This window comes from Podarcis pityusensis (genome assembly GCF_964106645.2).
Source record: "Podarcis pityusensis genome assembly, chromosome: 3".
NCBI classification, from domain to species: Eukaryota; Metazoa; Chordata; class Lepidosauria; order Squamata; family Lacertidae; genus Podarcis; species Podarcis pityusensis.
The window spans coordinates 90,757,263-90,785,141 of record NC_138026.1 but is presented as its reverse complement, the minus strand read 5'-3'; the positions used below and the strand labels follow the sequence as shown (position 1 = coordinate 90,785,141).

General features: G+C 47.4%; 1 protein-coding gene across 1 annotated transcript in view; it reads left to right on the top strand.

Annotated features, from left to right (window-relative positions):
- GALNT14 (polypeptide N-acetylgalactosaminyltransferase 14) overlaps positions 1–27,879 on the top strand; it is a 244,637-nt gene that overhangs the window by 177,044 nt on the left and 39,714 nt on the right. The window contains exons 4-6 of the mRNA XM_081000206.1: positions 13,861–13,928; positions 15,693–15,758; positions 24,866–24,987. Of these exons, the coding sequence (XP_080856332.1) occupies positions 13,861–13,928; positions 15,693–15,758; positions 24,866–24,987 (256 nt within the window). The remainder of the gene's footprint in view (positions 1–13,860; positions 13,929–15,692; positions 15,759–24,865; positions 24,988–27,879) is intronic.

Genomic DNA, 27,879 nt, shown 5'->3' with positions numbered 1-27,879 from the left:
TGGAAGTCGAATGGACTTCTGGAATGGATTCCGTTCAACTTCCAAGGTATGACTGTATATACAGGACTTGATCCAGCAAGATCTCCTTCGAAGCAAACCTTGGTGAACTAAATGGATTCTTCTTAGAAGCTCCCAGGTATCAAAAATGTAAGAATATAAGAAGAGCCTGCTGAATCAGGCCAATGGTCCATCTGGTCCAGCATTCTGTTCTCACAGTGGCCAAACAGGTCCCTTTGGGAAGCCCACTAGCAGGACCTGAGGGCAACCATTTGTGAGCACCAGCAGCTGGTACTCAGAGACATACTGTCTTCTACAGTGGAGGTTGAGCATGGCTATTCTACCTTTTACACAACACTTGACATTCATAGTATCACAGATTCAGCCTCTAGCATTTCCATTTAAAAGGACCAACTGGGGAAGACTTTTGCTCAAGCCTTTGGGGAGTTGCTGACCATCAGAGTAGACCATACCTTTTTGATGTACGACTCAGTGTTGCATTGAATGACAGCTTTATGTACCTGAAATGACTGGATGGTGCTGCAAGTCATTGTAAATCTTTGCCCGTTGTTGACTGCCAGAAGGCAGCTGTCTGTGGGAAGTCCACAAGGCATAGATGCTGTGCTCCTGTTAGCTTCAGGGTCTTTAGATTGTATTCTGTTTAATTAAATCCTATGAATCAAACGTGTGTGTGTGTGTGAAGTACGATAAATGAGGGCTGATCAAAACAGAGCAACAACTGGCCATAAGGATTCTTCAGATAGATTCTTGGCTCTTTAGTATTCCTTCCGACAGAGGTGCTTGTAATTCATTTTTATTTTATTTTTTTGAAGTCAAGGTGCTTCAAAGACCTGTGATATCAAACATGTTGTGTTTTGGGTGTATCAAAGCCAAATGAAGGAAGCTACCCACACACAAACAAAGGCAAGTATATATGTATAATTGGAAAGCTGGAGCAGAATTTGTAAGAGTTCTTTAAAGAACATTTGAGGGAACCATATGAATGTAGTTTGAATAGGTAGGAGGCATACCACCCCCTGGGGTTGAACAGGGCACTGTTTCTTTTCTTCTCTTTTCTTTGGCGTGTGTACAAGCAATACAGTGGTACCTCGGGTTAAGTACTTAATTCGTTCCAGAGGTCCGTTCTTAACCTGAAACTGTTCTTAACCTGAAGCACCACTTTAGCTAATGGGGCCTCCTGCTGCTGCCACGGCGCCGGAACACGATTTCTGTTCTCATCCTGAAGCAAAGTTCTTAACCCGAGGTACTATTTCTGGGTTAGTGGAATCTGTAACCTGAAGCGTCTGTAACCTGAAGTGTATGTAACCCAAGGTACCACTGTACTAAGAAAGGCCAGAAAATGGGAGGTCTGTATGCATCTCCAATATCCCCACTTCACCTCCCTCTTCACAAGGCGTGGCTAATCTGCAACCCTCCAGATGTTGTCAGACTCACATCTGCCCCAGCTAGCAGGGCAAATGGTCAGGGTTGGTGGAAGTTGAGTCCATCAACATCTGGAGGGCCACAAGCTAGCCATCCCTGCTTTACACATTGCAGGTAAAGGGACCCCTGACCATTAGGTCCAGTCGTGACTGACTCTGGGGTTGCGGCGCTCATCTCGCTTTATTGGCCAAGGGAGCTGGCGTACAGCTTCCGGGTCATGTGGCCAGCATGACTAAGCCGCTTCTGGCGAACCAGAGCAGCGCTGTGATGGCCTGGGATTCCGAGTCTGAGAGTGAACCGGAGGAATCCCAGCCGGCACAGGAGTCCCCGCCTCCAGGGCCGGCTGAACTGGGGCAAGGCCTAGATGCTGAGGAGCCTGCACCTGTGCCAGATCCTCAGGGGCAGGCACCAGGTGAGACCATTCTGGCCCCAGAGGTGCTGGAGGACTCAGTGGCTACAGGTGAGCCTCCCCCGGGGCCCAGTAACCCTTCGGCCTCTCCTGAACTGCAGAGGCTTAGGGCAGAGAGGCGAAGGGAACTGGTCTCTCCCAGGAGGAGTGCTCGCCTTAAGGCCAAGAGAGGCGGGGCTCCTGGGGGCCGGGACCGCCCCCGGCCTTAGAAGAAGATAAAGGTCAGGCAGCCCGGTCCCAGGTTGCGGGAGCAACGTCGTTGTGGAGTACCTGCTTTACCCAGACCTAGATCTGCACTCCCAGTGTGCCTGTTCCACGCCCGGCTTCCTGCTCCTGACTCTCCAGTGTTCCTGTTCCTCGCCCAGCTGCCCGCTGCTGACCCACCAGTGTTCCTGTTCCCCGCCTGGCTCCCTGCTTCTGCCCTACCAGTGTTCCTGTTACCCGCCTGGCTTCCTGCTGCTGCCCTACCAGCGTTCCTGCTCCCCCGCCCGGCTCCCTGTTTCGGACCTCGCGTCTCATCTAGTGATTGTCTACCCTGCTAGTGACTCTGGACTGAACTTCGGCTACGGTATTAGTACCTTTCCCCCCCCGGACCAGCACAGTTTGCTCCCGCCACACCCGCACTCCCTCTTTGTTGGGGTGCGTTCGGGAAGAGTCAGAGGCCATGGCCGACCAAGCGGCTACACTGTTGGCAATAGCCCAGGAGAACCAGGCCTTGACGCACACCGTGCAGCAGCTCAGTAACGCGGTTACGGCACTTCAGCAGCGGTTGGACGCCCTGCCGGCTCCTGGGGCCGACGCCCCGGCTCCTGGCAAGTACCCAGTGGCCTTGCCTGAGAAATTTGATGGGGGCCCGGCCAGCTTTCCCATGTTCCTTGCCCAGGCCAAGCTGTATATTCAGGGGCGCGCCCGGAACTTCCCTGACGACCGCACCAAGGTGCACTTTTTGATTAGTTTGTTAAAGGACCAGGCGGCCCAGTGGGCGTTGCCGCTGCTCAGGCAAGACTCCCCCTTGCTGGTGGACTATGTGGGGTTTTGCAATCTGTTGGAGGCCGCGTTCGGCAACCCCCAGAAGGGGAGTCAAGCCAACCGGGCGATTCGGCGGTTGAAACAGGGCAAGTCCACGGTGGCCGCATACACCACGGAATTCCGGCTGCTGGCACAGGACTTGACCTGGAATGACTCTGCTCTTCGGGACCAGTATCTCGAGGGGCTTTCAGACGAGATACTGGACCAGCTGGCCACAATGGAACGCCCCACCACGCTAGACACCCTCATTCAACGGAGTCTACAGATAGACGATCGGCTAGAGGACCGTCGTCAGGCTCGGGGCCGCCGGCACTTTCAGTTCTCGGCACCAGTTTCTACCAGCAGCCCCACAGGCACAGCTGAGTCATTGGAGGAACCTATGCAGCTTGGGGCAGTGCGGCCACGCCTCTCTCCCGCAGAGAAGTCGCGGCGTCGGGAGGGGAATTTATGTCTCTATTGTGGCGGAAGCGGACACTATGCCCGGTCCTGTCCTGAGAAACGCCAGCCACAGGGAAACCGCCAACCCCAGTAGCTGATGGCCCTGGCTACCTGGGGTCCCAAACAGCACAGAATGGGGCCGCACCAATTGAACTACAACACCTTATGGTTCCGGTACGTCTATACCCTCCAGGTGGACCCTGGATTCTTACTCATGCTCTAGTGGATTCGGGGGCAACCCGCTCCTATATGGACGCTGCTTTTGCTGCCCATCATCGGGTGCCACTTCAGAACAAGCCAGAACCGGTACAGGTGGAGGCAATCGACGGGCGGCTCCTGCGTTCGGGTGCCGTTACTCAGGAGACTCAGCCCCTGGTCCTGTGCCTCCAGCAGCACCGTGAGATGCGAACTTTGGATATTGCCTCCATGCCCCGGTTCCCCCTGGTGCTTGGGATGGACTGGCTGGAGGCTCACAATGTGCAGATTGACTGGGTCAAACGGACTGTACACTTCCCAGACCCAAGTTCTCCTGCTGAGACTGAAATGCTAGCAGCTGCGCCCACTGAGGAGGCTGCTGCAACGCTCCCCGCTGAGTACCGGGACTATCACGACGTGTTCGAGGAACGGGGGGCCGACCAGCTGCCGCCGCATCGGTCCTTTGACTGCGGCATAGACCTCCAGCCCGGAGCGCCCCTACCGGTGAGTCGCTTATACTCTTTAACAGAGCCAGAGCGCGAGGCTTTGCAGGACTTCTTGCGCAAGAACCTGGAGCGTGGGTTCATTAGGCCTTCGACCTCGCCCACTGCTGCGCCAGTGCTCTTTGTTAAAAAGAAATGTGGGGAGCTCCGCCTTTGCCATGATTACCGGGCCCTGAACAAAATTACCATCCCAGACCGGTACCCCTTGCCCCTTATTTCAGAGTTGCTGGAGCGGGTGCAAGGGGCGCAGGTGTTCACCAAGCTAGACCTCCGGGGTGCCTACAATTTGATTCGGATCCGAGCCGGGGATGAGTGGAAGACAGCATTCGGGACCCGGTACGGGCAGTTCGAATACCTGGTTATGCCCTTCGGTTTGTGCAACGCGCCTGCTGTGTTTCAACGGTACATCAACCACGTGTTCCAGGACTTGCTAGACAAGTACGTGGTGGTGTACCTGGATGACATTCTGGTTTACTCCCGTGACCCGGCGCGCCACGAGGGTCATGTCCGGACCGTGCTGCAGCGCTTGCGCGAGCACCGTTTGTATGCAAAGCTCAGCAAGTGCGAGTTCCATCAGCGGTCAGTGGACTTCCTGGGTCACCGACTCTCACCAGGTGGGGTGCAGATGGATCCTGGGAAGGTGGCAGCGGTTCGAGAATGGGCGGCACCTCGGAACCGCAAGGACCTACAGCGTTTCCTGGGGTTCGCCAACTATTACCGGACCTTCATTGCGGATTATGCTCATCGCACCACCCCGTTGACCCGGCTACTGCGCCCCAAGACGCCGTTTTCCTGGGACAAGGAGGCAGAGGAGGCATTTCAAGGGTTGAAGGCCTGTTTCCAGAGAGCGCCAATCTTGCAGCATCCGGATCCTTCTCGACCCTTTGTGGTAGAGACTGACGCCTCCAGTACGGCTCTCGGTGCCGTCTTGTCTCAGCAGTGCGGACCGGAAGCGCCACTCTTACCCTGCGCCTTTTATTCCCGCCAGCTCCTTCCAGCGGAGCGTAACTATACCGTGTGGGAGCGGGAACTACTGGCCATCAAGGTGGCCTTTGAGGTTTGGCGCCACCATCTTGAAGGGGCACGACACCCGGTGGAGGTGAGAACCGACCACCGGAACCTGGAGTACCTCCAGACCACCCGCAAGCTGAACCAAAGGCAGATCTGGTGGGCGTTGTTCTTTTCCCGGTTCCAGTTCCGGATCCGCTACATCCCTAGCTCCCAAAACCAGAAGGCGGATGCCCTGTCCCGGAAACCTGAAGACAACGCAGACGCGGTACAGCAAGCAGTACCCACCACGATTCTACCACCAGCTGCATTCCTGGCCACCCAGGAGGTTGAGCCACTGCAGGCTCGGGTGCGGGAACAGCAGCGGGTCGACGCTTGGGCCCAGGAACGACTCCGGGAACTGGCCGAAGGGTCATGCCCTCAGTATCCAGGGCTGGTCTTGCATCAGGGTCTTCTGCTGCACCACGGGCGCCTGTACATCCCACCAGGGCCGCTGCGGGCTGAGGTTCTCCGGATGACCCATGATGCTCCAGCAGCGGGGCACTTTGGGCGGTATCGGACCACCCATCTGGTAAGCCGTGAGTTTTGGTGGCCCCGTCTGAAGGCTGACGTGGCTCGCTACGTCGCTGGTTGTGATGTCTGCAGGCGGGCCAAGGGGTCTACCGGGCGACCCCCCGGCCTTCTTCAGCCGTTGCCGGTTCCACCACGTCCTTGGCACACAGTTTCTCTGGACTTTGTAGTGGAGCTACCCCCGTCTCGGGGCTACACCTGCCTTCTAGTTTTCTCCGACCATTTCACGAAGATGGTGCACTGTGCCCCCTGCCCATCCGTACCCTCAGCTAAGGAAACCGCTCAGCTGTACCTTCAGCATGTCTTCCGCCTGCATGGTCTACCTGAGCGTGTGGTGTCCGACCGTGGCGTTCAGTTCACGTCCCGGTTTTGGCGTGCTTTGCACCAGGCCCTCGGAACAGAGGTCTGTCTCTCATCTGCTTACCACCCACAGACTGATGGCCAGACGGAACGGGCGAACGCAGTGCTGGAGCAGTACCTCCGGTGTTACTGCAGCTACCAGCAGGATGACTGGGTCGACCACCTAGCCTTGGCGGAGTTCGCTTATAACAACGCGGTGAATGCGTCCACCCAGCAGACCCCGTTCCAGGCCAGCTACGGTTTTCATCCACGGTTGTTCCCGGATGTGCTGCCGGCATCTGCGGTCCCTGCGGTGACAGAGTGGCTTCAGGAGCTCCAGTCCCAGCAACAGCTGTTGATGGAGCAGCTGCGCCAGGCCAAGGAGGCGTACAAGGTCCAGGCCGACCGCCACCGCCAGGTGGGGCCGGAACTCCACGTCGGTGACCTGGTATGGCTCTCCACTTGCCACCTCCACCCTTCTCGACCTTCGCGGAAGCTGGACGCCCGTTTCACTGGCCCGTTTCCCATCGTGCACCAGGTCTCGCCGGTGGCATTCCGTCTCCGGTTGCCAGCAACCCTGAAGGTTCACCCGGTATTCCACAGGTCCCTTCTGAGTCCGGTGGCCCCACCCGACGAGTTCCACCCGAACCGTCCCCGACCGCAGCCAGTTTTGGTTCAGGGAGAGCCTGAGTACGAGGTGGAACGCATTCTGGACTCCCGATACCGCAGGGGAAAGCTGCAGTATCTCATAGACTGGAAGGGGTATGGGCCGGAGGACCGTTCCTGGGAACCAGCGACCAACGTCCACGCGCCTGCCTGCCTCCGAGAGTTTCATGCGGCGTACCCCAACAAGCCGGGTCCGGACCCTCAATTGAGGGGGGGGCCTGGGAGGGGGGATGGTGTGATGGCCTGGGATTCCGAGTCTGAGAGTGAACCGGAGGAATCCCAGCCGGCACAGGAGTCCCCGCCTCCAGGGCCGGCTGAACTGGGGCAAGGCCTAGATGCTGAGGAGCCTGCACCTGTGCCAGATCCTCAGGGGCAGGCACCAGGTGAGACCATTCTGGCCCCAGAGGTGCTGGAGGACTCAGTGGCTACAGGTGAGCCTCCCCCGGGGCCCAGTAACCCGTCGGCCTCTCCTGAACTGCAGAGGCTTAGGGCAGAGAGGCGAAGGGAACTGGTCTCTCCCAGGAGGAGTGCTCGCCTTAAGGCCAAGAGAGGCGGGGCTCCTGGGGGCCGGGACCGCCCCCGGCCTTAGAAGAAGATAAAGGTCAGGCAGCCCGGTCCCAGGTTGCGGGAGCAACGTCGTTGTGGAGTACCTGCTTTACCCAGACCTAGATCTGCACTCCCAGTGTGCCTGTTCCACGCCCGGCTTCCTGCTCCTGACTCTCCGGTGTTCCTGTTCCTCGCCCAGCTGCCCGCTGCTGACCCACCAGTGTTCCTGTTCCCCGCCTGGCTCCCTGCTTCTGCCCTACCAGTGTTCCTGTTACCCGCCTGGCTTCCTGCTGCTGCCCTACCAGCGTTCCTGCTCCCCCGCCCGGCTCCCTGTTTCGGACCTCGCGTCTCATCTAGTGATTGTCTACCCTGCTAGTGACTCTGGACTGAACTTCGGCTACGGTATTAGTACCTTTCCCCCCCGGGACCAGCACAAGCGCACAGAAACGCCGTTTACCTTCCCGCCGGAGTGGTACCTATTTATCTACTTGCACTTTGACATGCTTTCAAACTGCTAGGTTGGCAGGAGCAGGGATCGAGCAACGGGAGCTCACCCTGTCGCGGGGATTCGAACCGCTGACCTTCTGATCGGCAAGCCCTAGGCTCTGTGGTTTAACCCACAGCGCCACCCGCGTCCCTACACCTTGCAGAGGTTACTCAAAATTAAGTCGCAGTTCGAGGGGTAAGAAAAGCTGATGGGAGCTTGGCAGTGATTTGCATTTGCTTTCAGACTGAGTTGTCATAACTTGTTGTTTATCCAAAAGCACACAGACACCCTCATTTGTTATCTCTGCAGCTTGTAAATACTACAATGGGGTAGGATTTTTAAAATGTTTTGTTTTTAATGGCATACTGTCATCTCAGGATGCTTCCAGATAGGTGTTTATTGTGGGATCGCAAGTGCTCATGGCACACATGTTTTTTGCAGCATCCACAGAGCGCTGTTGGCATAAAAAATAACACCCCATATTCTCTCCCATCCCCATTAACCTGGGGAACCCTTACTAGGGGAAATCTAGCAAGTAAGGAAAGAAAGAAATTTGTCGCCCATGATCTATTTGTAACATCTCAGTGGCTTGTTTGCAAATCAAGGCCCCATCTGGAAGCACAGACACGCCGCTTGTCAATCCAGTGGTTCTGGAATTTATTCCGAGATTCTGCACGTGACAGCCGACTCTCTTGTAAGGTGGAGAGGGAGGTATGCAGGGCATTCCATGTGATGGGGACAGCAGCTGCTCCTGCAAGGTACCATCTGCATGTTGGAGCCCTGAGGAGGTTTGGATTCCAGCACCTGCTTTCAAGGCAGAGGTAGAATCCATCGATGTTTCTCTCTCCCCTGTCACTATGATGAATGGGTACGCAGTCGTTGTCAGCTTGAATCCTTCATTTCTATGGCTTCTTACATGGGATATTAGTCCAAATCTTAGACTGGGTGAGTGTCTGCATATATTAAATACGTACGCAGTGATGTTAGTGCAAAGGTTTTCTTATCTTGTAGAGACTGCACACGCTGCTGAAAAGGCCTTATGATGCAGAACTCTCCATCAAAGCCGGCTCAATGTAGCAAGTTCCCAAGTACTGTTATCCACCAAGCATATTATCAGATTGGCCTTTTAAGTGTCTTCTTATCTAACTTTAGGTTGATTTCTGGAATAAGCACTTGTGCGCAGTTCAAAATAAGAGCCCCGTTTTGTGTATGCAAGAGGACTTTCTACGTTCAGCCTAAAACGTGTAGGGCCAAAGCCACACATACACCATCCACATGCATTTCCCATCCACCACCCAAATTCACACACTTCCGTACATCCACGGAAAAGCATGTACCCCATCTGTCTCTCTGTCTCACATGCTAACAAATTTCCAAAGTTTTGCCCTTTTAAAGAAGTCATTCCTTTGCAATTGGTGTTTGCATGCAAACAGATGTTAAGGAAGAAACAGAAAAAGAACAACAAAATGTCCTGGAGCCTCCACCTCCCCTCTTTTCAGAACATAGCTCTGGATCTCTGAAAGCAGTTGGCATATCTCCCTATTTGCTTTCTTATTTTTCACAGAACCTTTCCAGTCCCCTCTCCAGTCACTCTATTCCACTAATCTCTGTCTCCTCCGTCTCCTTTTTTTTTTGCTGCATGAACATTCACATACATACACATCTCTATAATGTGCTGAATAGCAAGTGTTTGAAACTCAGAATATGCTTCTAAAGCAGGGCTGGCAAAGCTCAGGCCTGGAATGTGTATGAGCCCCTTCAGGCCACCTTGTCTGGCCCTCAGGCTTTTCCACAGGCCACCCCGCCTTCACCTCTAGTGCTTTTGCCTGGCTGAAAAGTGTCCTTGAACTTTCCTGCCTGAGTGGAGGGTGGGAGCCGATGACACTGTGTGTAAAACATGGATAGGCAAACTAAGGCCTGGGGGCCAGATCCAGCCGAATCGCCGTCTAAATCTGGCCCGAGGACGGTCCAGGAATCAGCATGTTTTTACATGAGTAGAATGTGTCCTTTTATTTAAAATGTATCTCTGGGTTATTTGTGGGACCTGCTTGGTGTTTTTACATGAGTAGAATGTGTGCTTTTATTTAAAATGCATCTCTGGTTTATTTGTGGGGCATAGGAATTCGTTCATTCCCCCCCCCCCAAATATAGTCCGGCCCCCCACAAGGTCTGAAGGACAGTGGACCGGCCCCCTGCTGAAAAAGTTTGTTGACCCCTGGTGTAGAATCTGCAGAAAGCCCAAATGTGCATTCTCTCCCCACTTTTGACTGCAGCCCCACCCACCATGTGGCCCTTTGAAAGTTATCCAGAAGGGAATGTGGCCCTTGGGCTGAAAAGGGTTCCCCAGCCCTGTCTTAAAGGGTGCCATTTTAGTTTTCCTCAGCTTTCCGGGTTGAGGCACTTGAAAAAGTTTCAGAAAGGGAGAGGTGAGTGGGAACATTAATAGCTTGTTCCCAGTCACTTAAGATTGCCCAAGCAATTATTATTGGAATGGCATACTAAAGATGAGGAAGTAAAATCAGCAATGATACATTGGGCTAAAGATATCGGACATAATATACAGTTAGAAGGTTGGGAGAGGTTATGGAATGGAGGTGTTAATTTTACTGCATGCAGTACGCTTAAAGAAAATGTTATGAAAATGATGTATAGGTGGTATTTAACACCAGTTAAACTGGCCAAAATGTATAGAACAAAAAATGAATATTGGAAATGTAAGGAAAAGGAAGGTACTTTTTACCATATGTGGTAGACATGTAAAGAGGTAAAAGCTTTCTGGGAAATGATACATAATGAGTTAAAGAAAATGTCTTAAAACACTTTTGTTAAAAAAACAAACCAGAAGCGTTTTTATTGGGTATAGTGGGTAGAGAGATACCGAGACAAAATAAAAAACTGTTCTTATATGCACCAACTGCGGCAAGAATTTTGTTAGCCCAAAGATGGAAACAACAGGAGTTACCAACAAAAGAAGAGTGGCAGATGAAGCTGATGGACTTTGCAGAACTGGCGAAACTGACGGGAAGCCTCTGGAACCAGTGAGACCAAGCATTCCAAAAGGACTGGAACAAATTTATATTATATTTGAAAGATAACTGTAAGCAATTAACATCATGAGCAGGGTTATCTGAAGATTTGTAACAAGAAATTGCTACCTCTTCAGGTTGTGTAATATAATATTTTAGGTAATGATACAACAAGGATAGGAAACAAAGCGAAATGTAAAGATGTAAAGTTTAATTTTTAAACCGTTAGATAGGAGGAAGGGAAGTCGTTAGGCTCAGTTGAGCCAAAGAAATAAAATAAGAGGATACGATGTTATGTAATTTGATTATATGTAAAACCAATAAAAATCAGATACAGTGGTACCTCGGGTTAAGAACTTAGTTCGTTCCAGAGGTCCGTTCTTAACCTGAAACTGTTCTTAACCTGAAGCACCACTTTAGCTAATGGGGCCTCCCGCTGCTGCCGTGCCGCCGCCTCATGATTTCTGTTCTCATCCTGAGGTAAAGTTCTTAACCTGAGGTACTATTTCTGGGTTAGCGGAGTCTGTAACCTGAAGTGTCTGTAACCCGAGGTACCACTGTGTGTGTGTGTGTGTGTGTGTGTGTGTGTGTATTGCCCAAGCCCTGGCAATGATCACTAAGAACCTGACGAGTAAAGAGAGTTTAGCACTGCAGCATCTGGGTTTTCTAGTGAGGCTGTCACCACTGAAGACCACCACCAATTCGCCATGCGAAGATGTTCACCCTGGAAGAACAGCAGGAAGGTGGATGGTTGAGGAGAGGGTTGGACCTGAGACTAGAGGCTAGTGAGTCAGTTGGAAAGGCTTGCGGGCCACCAGTTCTCCAACTCTGACTTGGTTTCAAACGATCTAATAATGTCTCATCTCGTTTGGCCCAAAGTAACTGCAGACTCATTCTCATTTCCCAACTGGCCCGACAACTTAACGGAAAAAAGGTCATTGTTTTTAATTTAATTCTACTGGTTCATTAAAGGTTTTTTGTGCTGTTTTTCCCCTTCTATTTTTACCCATTTTCGTTTCCAGGCAATCGGGGCCTGTTAAATATTCCGCCAAGCGTGATATTACTCTCCCGTCTCCCAATTCTGACATACTCCGTTGCAGTAATTTGCTGAACTCAGCTCCTACATTTGGCTTTCTTTTGAAGGAAAGGCGGAGGGAGCCCTCAGCACCAACAAACCTATTAATAATAATAATTAAAAGAGAACTTGACAAGTGGGAACAGCACATCTAAATCTCACTCCATGAGTGTGTGTATGTGTGAGAAGGAGAGAAAGAGAGAGAGAGAGAGAAAAATGTGAGCCCTGTGGGAATAAAAGGGGGGAACTGTTTTTGTTCTTATTTATCTTTAATAGGCCACTTACATTTGGAATGCCGTGCTGAACAGTCTTCTTCGAAATGAGTTTTTGTAAAGGCCAAAAACAGGGGAAGCAGGTTAGTGTTACTCACTGTGGCCATTTTTGGGCTCACCATGTGAGGTCATACCTCCACAGACAATAAAAATATAGGATTAAGTTTAAGACCACTCCATTAGGGCTGGCTGAATCTGCCCATTTCAGCTTCGCTCAGTTTCTCAATTTTCCAATCTTACATCCAGTTCCCCACATTTCTGCCTCAGTTTGTGGTTAATTTTTAATCCTCATAAGAATTCATCAACATTTTTATGTGATTTCCCCCGATATACACATTTGTGCAAAGCACTTTTGCCTAAAATAATGTGCCTTTGCATCTTTTTTTCATGAACTACGTTGCAAATTTCAGAGGACAGCAATTTTTCAAAGATGGCCATATTTTAATTCTTTTCTTTTTCCAGAAAGTGGGAATTTTGTAGTTTCACCTTGAAGTTTGAACTGAATAAAATTGCCCAACCACCCCTACACTTCATACATTACATTTTTTTTTTTAGATTTAAGTCTAAGGGCTATGATCCACCACAGAGTTAGGAGTACTGATTGCCACCTCTACTAGTGCCCTGATGAGCAAATTTATACTATGCGTGTGTTTGAATGAATGTGGTGTTTTCAAAACCATTAACATCTGAATCTAGTTTGGTGGACAGTTCCCTCGTGGTAAAGTAAAATTAAGGTAAGAGTTTGCAATGGGTCAAGTTAAAATAATTAAATTTGCCTGAAAACATTAATTAATCAACAGTATTAATCAATGCATTCATTCAATGCCAATTACAATGGAATTTTCAAAATCTGATTGTAATTGGAGCTTTCCCTTGTTTAGAGTTTATGGCAATCTGTATTTTCCTCAAGTTTCAGCAATAAATTGAAGATTATTTTTTTCAAGCAGTGGACGATCCGTTCATTTCATTCCAAAAACAGTAATGGGTATCTTCAAAATAACATGCATACTGGTACATTTATTTTAAATGGGCAATCCCTTGGCTAAAAAACAAACCAATCCTAGTATAAATGGTCAAGTAATTTAAGTGTTCACAGTGGCAGTGGTTGTGGCAACCTATAGTTAAATACATCCACTCAATCTTCCCCTCCTCAGAAATGGCCTATTCCTCTTTATGTATTTTTAATACTTTGTTGGAAGCCACCCAGAGTGGCTGGGGAAACCCAGCCTGATGAGTGGGATATAAATAAATAAATAAATAAATAAATAAATAAATAAATAAATAAATAATATTCCTAATGTTGACATTCCCACCAAGTCCAGCCTTAAAAATAACCCTATTTTCTTATAAGTTCTTTTAGATATCCCTTCTATCCTTTGATGTCAGCCACAGAAAAGCAGGTATCCTTGCCTGTATAGTATTATCACTGTTTTTGCCTGCTCTCTATATTGTAGAATGTTCCTGGGGACCTATTTGCACAACTTTGCCAACTTTGCTTTTATCCTTTTATAAAAGTGCTGCTTCTTTTATTTCCCAGTGGCTCGAGTTTCCTTCTTCGTGGCCAGGTATGCCTGGAGTCCTTGCGATATGTAGGTTTCCCCTCCGCACATAATCAACTTTCCAATAATGTGAGACATTGGATACTTTAACATAAACCTGTCACCTCTCCTGGTTTATATAGCTGTTGGTTATCATCATGTCGCAACAGGTCTGTTTGACATATGGATATTTCCGAATCTCTCTTCAGCCACCTACCCAATTGTCTCTTGGAGGAAAATTGGTCCAGACCTTTATTTTCCTGGCTTAATTTTTCCTGCTGAAATGCTGCCCTGTATTTTTTTTCTGGTCTTTCCTCAGTGTTCTGAACCGAACTCCAGTGCATCTGGTCCATGAAATTATATTGGTAGATGATTTCAGTGATGACCGTAAGTGACATTTTATGACTTGAATGTGGGAGGGAGGGGCGAGGGAGGGAAGGGGGGAGAACTATGTGTGTACATGCTTGGAAAGGCAGGCCTGGGTGCCCATGGTGGGGCAAGGGGACAATGCCCCCCCTCAATGAACCATAATCCACAGATTCCCAGCATGCATGGAGGAGAGAGTAAGAGTAAATGTCGAGCATTTGTATAAACTGAGAGAAGCGGCAAAATATATAGGCACCCAATTTTTTGTTGCTGTTGAGAAATTAGCTGATAGGTTTTGTTTTTTTGAGAGCCAGTGTGGTGTAGTGGTTAAGAGCGGTAGTCTCGTAATCTGGGGAACCGGGTTTGCGTCTCCGCTCCTCCACATGCAGCTGCTGGGTGACCTTGGGCCAGTCACACTTCTCTGAAGTCTCTCAGCCCCACTCACCTCACAGAGTGTTTGTTGTGGGGGAGGAAGGGAAAGGAGAATGTTAGCCGCTTTGAGACTCCTTAAAGGGAGTGAAAGGCGGGATATCAAATCCAAACTCTTCTTCTTCTTTTTAAAAATTTTAGTTTATAATCTGTATGCATATACAGTGGTACCTTGGTTCTCAAATTTAATCCATTCCGGGAGTCCATTCGACTCCTGGAATGGTTCGAAAACCAACGTGCGGCTTCCGATTGGCTGCAGGAGCTTCCTGCATGAAATTTGAAACTGCGTCGGACATTTTGCTTACAAAAAACATTCGCAAACTGGAGCCAATTTGTTCGACAACTAAGGCGTTTGACTACCAAGGTACCACTGTATAGCAGAATTTTAAAAAGCTTGGAAGCTGCAGCTTCCTGAAGTTACTCAGTTCCACCACCTATTCTGTCTTATTCACACATTGCTTGCATTGCTTAAAAAGGAAAACACACACACACACACACACACAGAGAGAGAGAGAGAGAGAGAGAGAGAGGAGTCCAAATGCTGAATAAAAAAGTTTTCTTATTTAAATTTATGTCATCCTCACAAGGATGGCTTGGGGTTTTGTCCTACATGACTGGAGCTACGAGGCCCAACCTACCCATGAAGAGGCTCTCAATTGAAGCCAGTGTCTCAGTTGAAGCACCCACAGACACCCTGCTGGCCTTCCATCTCCACCACTGTTGGAGAAGCAGCATTGGTGCTGATTTCCAGTGAGATCTCACAAGATTTCAGCAAGATCTCACCAGAAGCTGGGAAGACCTTGTCAGGACTCAGTGCCATTTGCCAGCGCCGCTTGTCCATCGCCAGTGGAGGCAGGGCGGACAGCGCAGCAGCACGGCAGGGCGGCACTTCCTGTTTCACCAAAATGGGACGTGTCATCCCTTGGAGCTACCTTCATGGCATCCTCATGCAAAGAAAAGGGGGGTGAGCAAGCAGGAGGAAGGAGCAGAGCTTAAGTTTTTAGTGGGAAACCACCAAGTGTCTTTTGCCTGACTATCTCTTAGTCTCAAGCTTGCCCTCTACTAACTGGAAGCATGCAAGGCTGCTTATACCCAACATTTGCCTGCTCCCAATTTCAATATTTTACTTTAGTCCCCCCGCCCTGGGAAAGTTCTTGCAGACACCTAGGGGCAGATATTCTCCTGTGATGTAATTTCCTGTGTTCCTGCAGCCAATGGGCCAATTGGTCATTTCCCCCTGTGTCACATTGTCAAACTCCTTAATACTCACCTGCTATTATTTTGCCCTGAAAGTCTGTGAAAGTATAAAAAAAAAAGTTTTGAAAATGGGATGGATCTCTGCTTCTGTTTCCAAAGCGGATGACTGCCGTTTGCTGATCAAGCTACCCAAGGTGAAATGTTTGCGCAACAGAAGAAGAGAAGGTAAGAACTCAGTGGCCCAGCTGCAGATGGTGAAGGGCAAAATGAATGACCTTTGGGGGGGGCAGGGGCTGTCTTTTGGTGTTGTGTTTGTAGCATACTTTGCTGATATACCCCTTTATAATTTACTTACATGACTTAATTTATAACTTACATTATAATTTGCATTATAACCATGCCTGATGCAGCACTCTGTACAGCTTGAAAGTCTGTGCTCATACAGATTGATGCAACAGCAAGCAATCCATAACTGATGTGGCAGAAACATGGCGGCAACCACTAGGCCACACAGCTCCAACTGAAATTTTGACTTCATTTTCATTGTTTTTGTTTTGCAAATGATATAACGATTTCATTCCATTAGTTATTTTTGCAAATAGGCAAACAAAGTAAATGCTAGAAGATCAAACTATAAAAATCCAGTCAGTTGAGGCCACATTCACATACCTCAGTGCAAAGGTTGTAAACTCAAATGTAACTTAGTTACATCATATGGCATTGTAGTCAATGGCCATGTTTCTGTGATCAAACCCAAGCTTAACAATATATAGTTGTACCTTGGATCTCAAACGGCTTAGTTGCCAAACGTTTTGGCGCCCGAACAATTGAAAACCAGAAGTGAACTTTTTTTGGAAGCCAAATGTCCGATGCAACTTCCGCGGCTTCCAATTGGCTGCAAGAGCTTCCTGCAGCCAATCAGAAGCCGCGCTTTGATTTCTGAATGTTTTGGAAGTCGTACGGACTTCTGGAACGGATTCCGTTCAACTTCCAAGGTACGACTGTATCTAATATCATTCTAATAATGTTAAACATAGTCAGTGTAGATTCAGACAATGCCATCATATGATTGGATATCCCATCCCCAGCTAAGATCCTTATTCTTAGTTTTGGACCAGCTGCAGTTTCCAGTCCATTTTCAAAGCTAGCCCCATGTACAACACATTGCAGTGGTCTAAACAATAGGTTCCCTAGCATGCATAAGTGTGGCCAGGCAATCACCATTCAAGGTAGGGTTGACAGCCTATCAGGAAGCCACGTGCTGACATCACATTCCATGGCCTAGCATATAACAGGAACATGGGTTCCAAATGCCTCTGGAATGAAAGATTCACTTAAGATTCACTTAATAATCCTTCCTCCTTTCAGCCTGAGTTCTCCATCAATACATGAACAATAGTAGTCATCTTCTCACATGGCTGTTGTGGTGATAAAGAAGGGCTACAGTGAACCTTGCATTTCAGAAATGACTTCTTTGCAGAAAGTTAAATATTTCCCCCCACTTGCTGTGATTATGGGCTTGTTCACATGTCACAGAAAACCACAGTTAAAATAAACTGTGGTTTATTACGAATGTGCGGTGCTGCTGCTGCCTAAATTGAAAGTGCTTTACTCCTGCTGCTCCTGCTGCTCCCAGGATACAAACCACAGTCTAGCTTAGCATGATGTCTAATCGTGGTTTCTTTGGAGAGCAATAAACCACGAGCCCAAACTAAACCATGGTTTGTTTTTTAGCAGTGCAGCAGCAGCGAAAGTGGGGGAAGAGTGAAGCACCTGAAATTTCAGCGCCATCCACTGCACAGTCACACAAATCATCATTTATTTTAACTATGGTTTAATGTGACATTCAAAGCTGGCCAGTAACTATTCTGGTTTGGGCCCATTAAATCTTGGTTACCGCTCGGGCAACCTCTCTGAACCAGTCGGAAAGTCGCACTTTGCTACAATACTAATTTGGAAAATTGAGCAGAGCCCACTGAAGGATATAAATGCTGTCCCATTAAAGCTTGCCTTGAATTAAATAATCAATAAACGCTCAATTGTGTATGTGTAATGCTTATTTATTTTTATGGCAGCAGTTTAAAATCATAAGTAACCAGCAAACAGGGCCCCGTACAACAGGAGTCAGCCTCAATTGTGGTTAATTATTAAGTGGAAACTTCATAGCAACAGAAAGACTCGCCCTCTCCCAGGTTGAGCAAAGGTAAACTGAGGCACAGAGCAATGCCAACCACGAGGATCTCCCCGTGAATCAGTGGAATATTTGGAGCAGTAAAATTCATGTCAATTCTATATGCAACTTCCCTGTTTTGAGGACCTGGAACAAACTGTCCTTCTCCCAGTCTCCTCCCATAAGGCAATTCCCATGGGGAATATGATCAAGTGCCCTCTACAGGCAGAGCATGGGTGACTTGTCCCTATTGTTGTTGTTTAGTCCGACTCTTCGTGACCCCATGGACCAGAGCACGCCAGGCACTTCTGTCTTCCACTGCCTCCCGCAGTTTGGTCAAACTCATTCTGGTAGCTTCAAGAACACTATCCAACCATCTTGTCATCTGTCGTCCCCTTCTCCTTGTGCCCTCCATCTTTCCCAACATCAGGGTCTTTTCCAATGAGTCTTCTCTTCTCATGAGGTGGCCAAAGTATTGGAGCCTCAGCTTCAGGACCTGTCCTTCCAGTGAGCACTCAGGGCTGCTTTCTTTCAGAATGGAGAGGTTTGATCTTCTTGCAGTCCATGGGACTCTCAAGAGTCTCCTCCAGCACCATAATTCAAAAGCATCAATTCTTCGGCCATCAGCCTTCTTTATGGTCTAGCTCCCACTTCCATACATCACTAGTGGGAAAACCATAACTTTTACCTGGGCTGAATACCCTGTTAGATTGCAGAAAGCTAGAAAAGCAAGGTGACCATTAGTTGTTCATGTCAGATTATAGAAAGTCACACCCTGTACCACACTGGAGGAGAAACAGCTCTACCTTGGTATGTATATGAGCTTCCCAAAGCTACCATTTAGTAGCTTTCCGAGTCTATCCAGGGCTGTGCTAAATTTATATGGCATGAAAAGGGGCTTTTACATGGCTTGAAATGTACTCTGAAAGACATGTCCATAAAGCACACAGCCAGCCACCACCAGCACTTGGTTTCCTCCTGTTTGCTCCCCCTTTTGGCACCTGCTTCAGTCATGTGCCTTTTTTAAGAACAAGGATTCTTCGGTCTTGTGTTCCAGCTAATCAGAAATCACGGTGAGATGACCTCATGTGTCATGCAGTCAATTGGATTTGCTTATGACTGTGATAACAGCCATGAAGCCAACCCAGAGTGAGGGCAATGTTTCCTGTCTTCACTCTGAATGGGTGAACGGTTCCACCCTGTTCTGCAGCCTGTCTTTCATGGAAGAGAGAAAGTCCTAATCATGTCCTTAGAGCCCATACCTCTCATGGGATTTCCCCCCCTTTTTTGTCCCTGCGTTTACAAGTTACTTGCTTTTGCTTTCATAGAGGCATTTGATGTCTCTGCTCTTGGTCAGGCAGAGGGTGGGCGTTTGGAAGTTATAGCCCATCATCATTACATTGACTGAAACCATAGCCTGTATTATTCTTTTCATTCAGTACTGATTCAGGTCATTGAAAGGCTTTCAAATATTTTGTTCTAATTGGAGGTTTGAACTAGGCTTGATTCCTATATGTTAGGAGTCAGTGTTGGCTGAAACCTACATTTGATAGGAAGACTGTATTAATTGCAGGCTTTAATCTAGTTTTAATTAGAAGCATTGTGGGACCACCCCTTCCCATCTTCTCCCTCTTCCTTCCAACCTTTTAAAAACAGCACAGAGGCAGATATTTGAATGCACTACTAAGAGTAGGAAAGCTGGCAGATCCATTTATTTCCTTCCTGCCCACTTGTCTTCTGGACAAGAAGTGAGATTCAAACTAGGCTGTACCCCTAAATGTTCTGATTTTCCCCCTCCCATCAATTTCCTCCCAGACAAACCAAACTGGAAGGGAGGCCACTTATCAGAACTCCTGTTTTTCTGGTGGAGTTGGATCAGTTGCACCAGTGTCTTTCCCATATCACCAGAAAACCTGTAAGGAGTCATTGCAGCACCACTCCTGAGATAACTACCATGGGTAACTTGAAAGGAACGTACTGTATACAGCTGCCCCTCTATGTGACAACATTGGCCTTTAGAAAATTGAGTTAAATGTTGGGATGGGGTGGAGTCTCAGCATGGCTCCTCCCATGTGATTCGAATCAGGCCCAAGAGGCTCCCATGAACAGGTTACCTTAAGGTGCCCATGTACTCTGTTTTGCAGATTAGAGACCTTTCTTTGAAGAGTTCTCAGGGGACAGCCCACTATTTGAAAATAAAAAGGTCAAGTTCGAGCCAGGTCTGAAGGTAAAGAACCATGGCAACATCTCAGTTTCAGTCAGTGGTAGAGCAACAGCTTTTGCATGCAGAACATCCTGGTTTTAACCCTTGCAACTCCAGGTAGAAACTCTGGAGTGCTATTGCCACTTTCCACAGGCAATACTGAACCACAGAGAGCAATGTTCTGGCTCGGTGTGAGACAGTTTCCTATGTTCCTAAGAGACAGCAGGGACCTTAAAATTGCCCATCAGCACTTAGCACTTGGACAGCAAACTGAGCAGGCCTCCAGGTCACCAGATCAGAGACTTTCCTGCTGTGGTGAGATTTCTTTTTATTTCTCTTTAAATTATACTAAGCATTTCTGAGTATGCATCTATACACATACATTAGCGCATGCAAATACTGTGCAAATCCTCTTTTGACCTCTTTTTTTGTTGATGCATCAGTGACCACCTTTGGTGATCTCCCCTTGCCCCGTCCTGTTCTCTTCCATTGTGCTTTTGTAGAGCCCAGATGGGTAGGAGGACATGGGTTTTAATGAGATGAGTCATCTTTCTCTCACAGGTACAAATGTGGTCTTCCCTTCACCACTTTCCATCCTTCTTTCCCCATTTCAGCTAGTACAATGGTGAGGCAGCTGCTCTGATTGCTGAAAGGCCTGATTGCTGCTAAAAATTGCTGCCAGGCATCTCATGACAGAGATTGTTTATTTTAAGGTGACTTTAAAAAAAAGTAATTGTGTTATTAGTTAAGGGAAACTTAACACTGTAATAATTGGCTTTAATTTGCAAATTAATCAGCCCAAGAGTTAAATGAGTTTTCTATTTAAGGAAAACTTTTAATCTGTTGACATTCCTAGTTTTCACGCAGCATTTATTACTTTGCCTACCTGAAATTTCTATTACTGCTGCTGAAAATTCATTTTCGTAGGTTAGTGTACTGTGAAATCAACATTCACCAGTAACCAAATTCTGCCAATCTGGTCTACTTCCCATCAGGGGAAACTGAATGGAACATGACTAAAACCTACCCAACACTGCCCCTTACAGACCATTTGATGGTCTCATCATCAATACACATGTGACACCTTCGATCTTTGCACCACCCTCTATTCTTGGCTCTCTGTAGATATTACAACTGGATCATTAACATGTTGACTTGGCAGCGTGAAACAAATCACACTTTACATTTTGAACTTGGGTATGAAAAGGTGCCCACATTTAAATAGCAAAATACACAAATGGAATTGTTGATTGTGTGTGGTTACCATGGATTTGAATTGTTAGTTTTCCCTGCAGGAAACAGAAATGTCAGGAAAGAATTAAGTCCACAGTTCCATGTTTATTGTAGGAAAAAAACAACTGGTTATATAAATGTGCTTGAGTGTGAGATATAAATATGTTGTTGTGTGGTACTTTATTGTATCTGATAATTGATGTAAGAACAGAAGATGAGCCTGCTGGATCAGGTCAGTAGCTCAACTTGTCCAGCATCCTGTTCTCACAGTGGCCAACCAGATGCCTATAGGTTTTTCCTGTACTATTATCTTTTTTATAAATGTGTTTGGATTCCAGTGCTCAATATGTTAAAAACCTTCAATAATTTATATATATATAGAGAGAGAGAGAGAGAGAGAGAGAGAGAGAGAGAGAAACAATTTCTGGGGAAACTGATCTTCCAGCTCTAGGTTGGGATCCACTTGGAAGCTGATTCCAACAGCCTCTTCAATCATTACTCAGACTGGCTGTGTGGCTGAAGCAACTGGTCCACCCAAAATTCATTCAATGTGGCGCCACAATTTTGTAGTGGATCTGGACTTGGACTGAGGAATCTTTGAGTGCAATACCTGCTCAGACATGGAGACTTCTTAATGGCCTTGGGCCAAGTCACCACTTAACCTACCTTACAGGGTTGTTCTAAGGATAAGAACTCGTGGACTCAGTTTCCTTGGACCAGCGTGCAATTAGCTGAGCTGAAAAGTTTGCATGCGAGTGACTGCTCTGCTGTGCCAGGATGCTTGAGTGCAGATTCACAAGGCCTACTAAACATGCTATAGGTTATATGAATAGGTTCCAGTTCTCACGAGGCTGGCGACTAGGCATTCAAATTGGCTCTAGGGAGTGTACGCTAGTTAAGATGTTCAAAAGGGGGTCAGAGCTTAAAATAGACCCGCCCCCACCCCCTCTCATGTTTAAAGGGATTGCTCTATTAATACATCCAGGGAGTCTCAGCTGCAGCTTATTAGCCAGAAAATTAGAATAGGCAAAACAATGCCCGGGGTCTTCCTTTTAAAGCTGTTTGTTCTAACGAAACAGACGAGATGGGCTCAGGCGGCCTCTCTGGGATTTTTAAAAATACGTTTAATTAAATTGTATTTTAAAGATTAAGTAGATACATATAGAGGATGAATATTGCCACAGCAGGCTCTAGGGGCTATTACTGGAAACCTCTCTGTGCACTTTCCCTCCAAAATCATAGTCTAAATTAATGCTTTCTAACCTTGGTTTTCAGAAATAATAAATACAAGTGAATCAGATGTGGGCTATGTAGATATTTGTAATTCTGCATTCTACGACAATTAGGTGGTTTGTTTGTTTTTAAAGTCAGATTCTGGCTCAGTTATACTACAGTAAATTAGCAGTGCAATCCTATGTATGTTTAAAAGGAAGTATGTCCTACTGTATTCAACAGATATTACTTCTATGGAAGGATTGCTGCTTTGGCATAAATGTGCTGAGATACCAGCTTCCAGTGCACTAATAGCACCTTCTGCTGCAATGTTGTTCTAATGCTGATAGTTGTGCCTTGCTCCACATGCACAGATTAATCCAGGGGGGAAAGGATGAAACAACTGCCAGCAATTCCTTAACAAGGCTTCTAGTACGCAGCAACAATGTAGAGTACCAGTGTCAGCATCGCCCTTGAACCAGTGCCACCAACTGGACTCACACACTTCAGCCCCGACTGGGCTAGGCGAGCTGGGTAGCACTTCCAGAGACCACCTTCTGTACAGGAACAGGTCAAAGTGCTGTGGACTCACAGCTTAGAGTTGTGAACACCGGATTCACTCCAACAAGAAGACAGTCGTCGCACAGCAGAGTGTAGCAGAGCATAAACAACTCGGAGAACAGCTCTGTAGAATATCTTCTTTATTCTATCTACAACTGTAATACACAACTGTGTACAGAGCTAAATGAGGTCTAAACGAAAAATGCTGAACTGCACTGAGTGTCTGCAGCTTCTCTTAGCAGCAACCTTATCTATACACACGATCTCTCTCTAACACTCAGTCTCTCTCTCTCCGACACTTTGATGTGAGGCTGGAGCGGAATAAGTAGAGAGCAGAAACTGCCCTTCCTCTCTGAAGAATCAGCAGAGAACATCAGCAGATTCTTGGATATGGGAGGGGTGAAATCTCCTCAACCAGAACAGAACACTACTGGGAATTTGGGGAATATCATAGTAGAATGTGAGGTTCCAGAACCAGAGAATCCAGTATGAATTATTGTATTGTGATTGTAAGAGCACTCATTTTAGCTGATTTAGCAATTAAATTTCAATATGTTCATGTATTAGCAATTAGAACTCAAAAATTGTTCCCTTTTCAGAAACTGGGGGAATTATTATAAAATGTGTGATTACGTTAACCAAAGTTGTCACTCGCTATTAGAAGGAAAGGTCATCCCCCATTTCCCTTTTACAGTGACACACTGGCTTCAGAAAGCCCTTAACTCTCATTCCAACTGATTATAATTTGTCCATACCAATTAAAATTTCTCCCCAGTGATTAATCCATTTAACCCATAGATGATTATTCTACCGATTCATATCTGTGTCACTGCCGCCCTGTTCTTCCAGCTTCTGCCATATGGTGCCAGTTGGCTCCAAAGAGGACTTTGGAGGGTTGGACTAGACGGTTGGATCCCTTCCAACTCCACGATTCTATGACTTCAGCTATCAGTAAACGGAGAACAAGGATGCTATGCCCCATAAACATGTTGCCCAACTCTTTGAGAAGCGATTACAGGCTGGGTAGAGCAACACATGTTTTGCTTTCTGCTTCCTATTTGAGGACAACTGATGCTGCCTCCTGCTGCTGCTGTACTCATGTCTTACTTGCAGTCTTCCTGTAGGTCATCTGGTTGGCCACTATGAAACCAGGATGCTGGAATAGATAGGCCTTTGGTCTGATGCAGCAGGGATCTTCTTGCACTATCATGGTTCACCTTAAAAACCACAGAGGCGTCACTCAGGAAGAAATCCCCACATTTGTTTCCAGTGTTGTTTTAGGCGGCATTTGGTTGGCAGCCTTTGGTGCAGTAGGTGGCCATCGTCCTTCAGAACTAACTGAAAATGTCTGTGTAGCTATCCTCAGTTCCTTCCCCAGCAACAACCAAAAGAATTGGGTGAATTAGCCACAAATCGTTCCTTTTCAACCAGCTCTTTCATTTTTGGAGCTTGCAAAACAAAAAGGGGTTGTCATATGTCTCTAGAAGAAAAAAGTGCTGGGCGCATAAGACGATCATGACCTCTCCTGATTAGATGGGGCTGAGCATGAATGTGGTAGAAGGAGCGGATGTGCATGGGGAGAAGAGTGCTTTGGTGGAGGCTGCTTTCTTAGGGCAAATGGGGCCCTGCCCTGCAAAAACCACTCTCCCCTCAGCTATCCCCACCTGCCTGTCTTGTTACTTACAGGAATTAACACTGGCTATCGGCTTCTTCCTTCTTGGCCTCTGCATTGCCATGGAGACCCCAGCAGGGAGGAGGATGGGGGCGAGGCTAGAATGAGTTGGCTCTCCCCGACATAGTCTCTGGCGCCACCTACTGTTGGCTCCTCCAGCTCCCCGTCCAATGGGCACCAGCCACCACTGCTTATGTGTGCATGTCTGGCTAGCAGCTAATTTCTTGCTTAGGGGTTCAAGGCTCTCGGACCGGCACTTGAGTTTGTGTGCATCTCGACAGGTTTGATCCGGTCCCGCATTCGAGGAGCAGATGTGGCACAGGCAGGCGTTCTGACCTTTCTAGACAGTCACTGTGAGGTGAACAAGGACTGGCTGCTGCCTCTTTTACAAAGGATCAAAGAGGTAAGTGTTCCGTGAGCAGCTCGGTAGGACTCAGCCTGGGTCAGAAGTAGCAGTGGGCCTCGACTCTGCTTACATGCAGCTTTTAGACTGGGGAGCCACTGGTGGAGGGGAAAAAAGCTATGGTGGGAGGTGGCTTTGAAATCCGAGCAATACAGTATTTTTATTTTTTTAAGTATACCCCACCTCTGGGCTTCAAAGTGGTTTACAAAGATTAAAACATGTGAAACTCCAAATTTAGAACAAACATTAAAACACTGAAAAATATATTGTTAACTGCATTTATGCTACAAGGGCCTCCTGAAACAAAGCCATGTTTAACCTGACAGCTGAAACTTGGCAAGGATACTGCCTGCCTTATTTCTAGTGGGAGGGGGTTTCCATAGGGTTCTGTCCATTTTGTTGAAGGCATGGCTCTGCGGTGACTTGAGTCTGGTCCATGGGATAGCACTAATAGCACTCCCCTAGATTATCTTAGTGATGGACCCAGGACATACGAGCTGAGGCGGTCCTTAAGGAATCTTGGGCCTCTGTTGTCCAGGGCTTTGTACTCCAGTACAAGAACCCTGAACCTGGCCTAGCAGTGGATGGGAAGCCATCATTTAACACTGGGATTGCGCCTTAGCAGTAGTCTGTTCCCATTACCAGCATTCTGCACTAGTTGAAGCTTCCAGGCCATCCCTAAAGGCAGCCCCACACAGAGCATTTTGCAGTAATCCAGCCTTGAGGTAGAAATAAGCTCACCACTAGGATCATAGGAAGTTGCCTTAAACCAGTTCAGACTATCCATCCACCTACCCGCCTATAGCTCACTATGGGTCTCGGGCAAAGGAAATGCTACTCGACTCTTTTCTTTGGAGAGAACAGGGACCAAACCTGGGACCTTCTTCAGCCAGACATGTCCTCCACCACTGAGCTTAACATATATCCCGAGTCCCGATTCCTGGACTGGTATGTGGACTCAGATTCCAAAGCATCACAAGGGATCAAACAGCTATACACTTATCCAGGAAAAAAATTATCCAAACCCAGCTATGTCAGGGGAAAATGTAGTTATTTTCTAAGACATTTTGGAATATGCTCTGTAGATGTCCAATAACTTTTCCTCCTGTGGGTGTCTTTCTGATGCCTGGGCAATAAATGTGCTCAGGTCCACTTCAAAATGATGACTGAGCAGAACTGATACCCTGTCCCAGCGATTCAGTGAGTGATGTGTGTCAGATGAGGCCCAGAAGTGAAGGCCCATACTGCAGAACAAGCGAAGAAGGGGCCGTCCCGTGTGTATGCAAATTCAGTCAGCAGAGCCCCAGGGCTCCTGTCAGGATTGCTGAGTGGTACACAGGGAATAGGCAGGCATGGCTCCAGCCAAGTTTTTAATTAGGCCTATGTTCAATTCCCAGTACTGAATGATTTAGGGGAGTGATGGCTCTTTGAATAGGGGCTGAATTTAATTTCATGCAAATTAAGCTTTAATAAATTGATTTAATGGGAATTAAATCCTGCTGGTTTTTTCACAGCAGACAATGGCGTTCTCTTTCTGGTAAAGACGGGAACATGAGATTAAAGCTCCAATATTGTCCTTCTCGGAGAGATAAAGGCATTGCGGTTGTGTCCTCATAGCCTCCTCATGCAGACAGGGAACCTCTTGGCATCTCTCTCTGACAATGTATCTTGCGGCTTCGATAGGCTTCCTTTGCCTCTCTTGATTGGATAGTGCCATCTGTAAAATGGGAGCAATAAAGGTTGCTCTGAATAAGTGTACGCAAGGAGCTGTACTCAGAAATGACACTGAAATGTTGGCTCGGTTTTACCAGTTAGCCATGGGCCATAGCACAAGGATGGGGAGCTGGTGGTCCTGATGTTGCAGAACTGATATTTGGCTGCCATCATCAGTGGCCATTGGATTGATGGGCGCTGGAGTTAAACAACATCAGGAAGAACACACGTTTCCCATTGCTGCTGTATTAGCACATTGTGAAATGTTGCTTCCTTCACCCCAGTATATCCAAAACAATAAAAGCAGGCATTCAAAGATTTATGCATATCTAATGCGACATCGAATCTAAGGCACACCTCAATTTTCAAAACCCTGCAACCAAAAAAAAGTATTTGCTACATCAGCAGTGTTTCTCAAGCTTGCAATCGAATCTAATGCGCCATCAAATCTAATACGCGTTCTAATTTTCACGACAATTTGGCCAAAAAAGTGTGTGTGACATTCGTGTAAATATGGCAAGTACAGTAAATAAGTTATCATGAAAAGTATTTCCTTTTCAGGGTCTTCCACCCTTCAGAATACCTCCCATTTGTTAGTTTCAATCTATCTATTACTTAGTATAATTTTTGCAGCATGTTCTAGTATATGAAGCAAAACTATGTGTTTTTAAACATCACCCAGCAGTCCTGTGCAGTAAACTCGTGACTTCTCCAGAGGCATCCAGGAAGCTGATCAGTGATTTAAACCCAGTACCATCCTTGCTCAAACATAACACTTGGTCCTCTTCTCCACAGGAGGAATGTTCATCCTATGGCATCTTGCGACAAGGCATTAATTATTTTGTCAGCACTGCTTTATGTGTCCTCAGTTCCTATTTCCTGATGCTGAGCCTGTTTTACTGGGGAGCAATTCCCACTGATGTCCTCTGAACTTTCTTCCGAGGTGTGTGTATAGGAAATGGTGCACAAGCGAAGTGGCTCTGCTTTGAGCATGGCCCCTTTAACCTCCTTCGCTCCCCTTTTTGCACCCACCCGCTCACTCGCCCTCTTCCGAATCTCTCTATCAGAGTGGTTGACGGCGCCTTTCCCGCATGAGATGTTTGATGATTCGCAGCCAGCAGGATGGCAGCTCAAGCTGTATTTCCCTTGCAGCATTGGGAGAATGTAGCTCATGCTCAG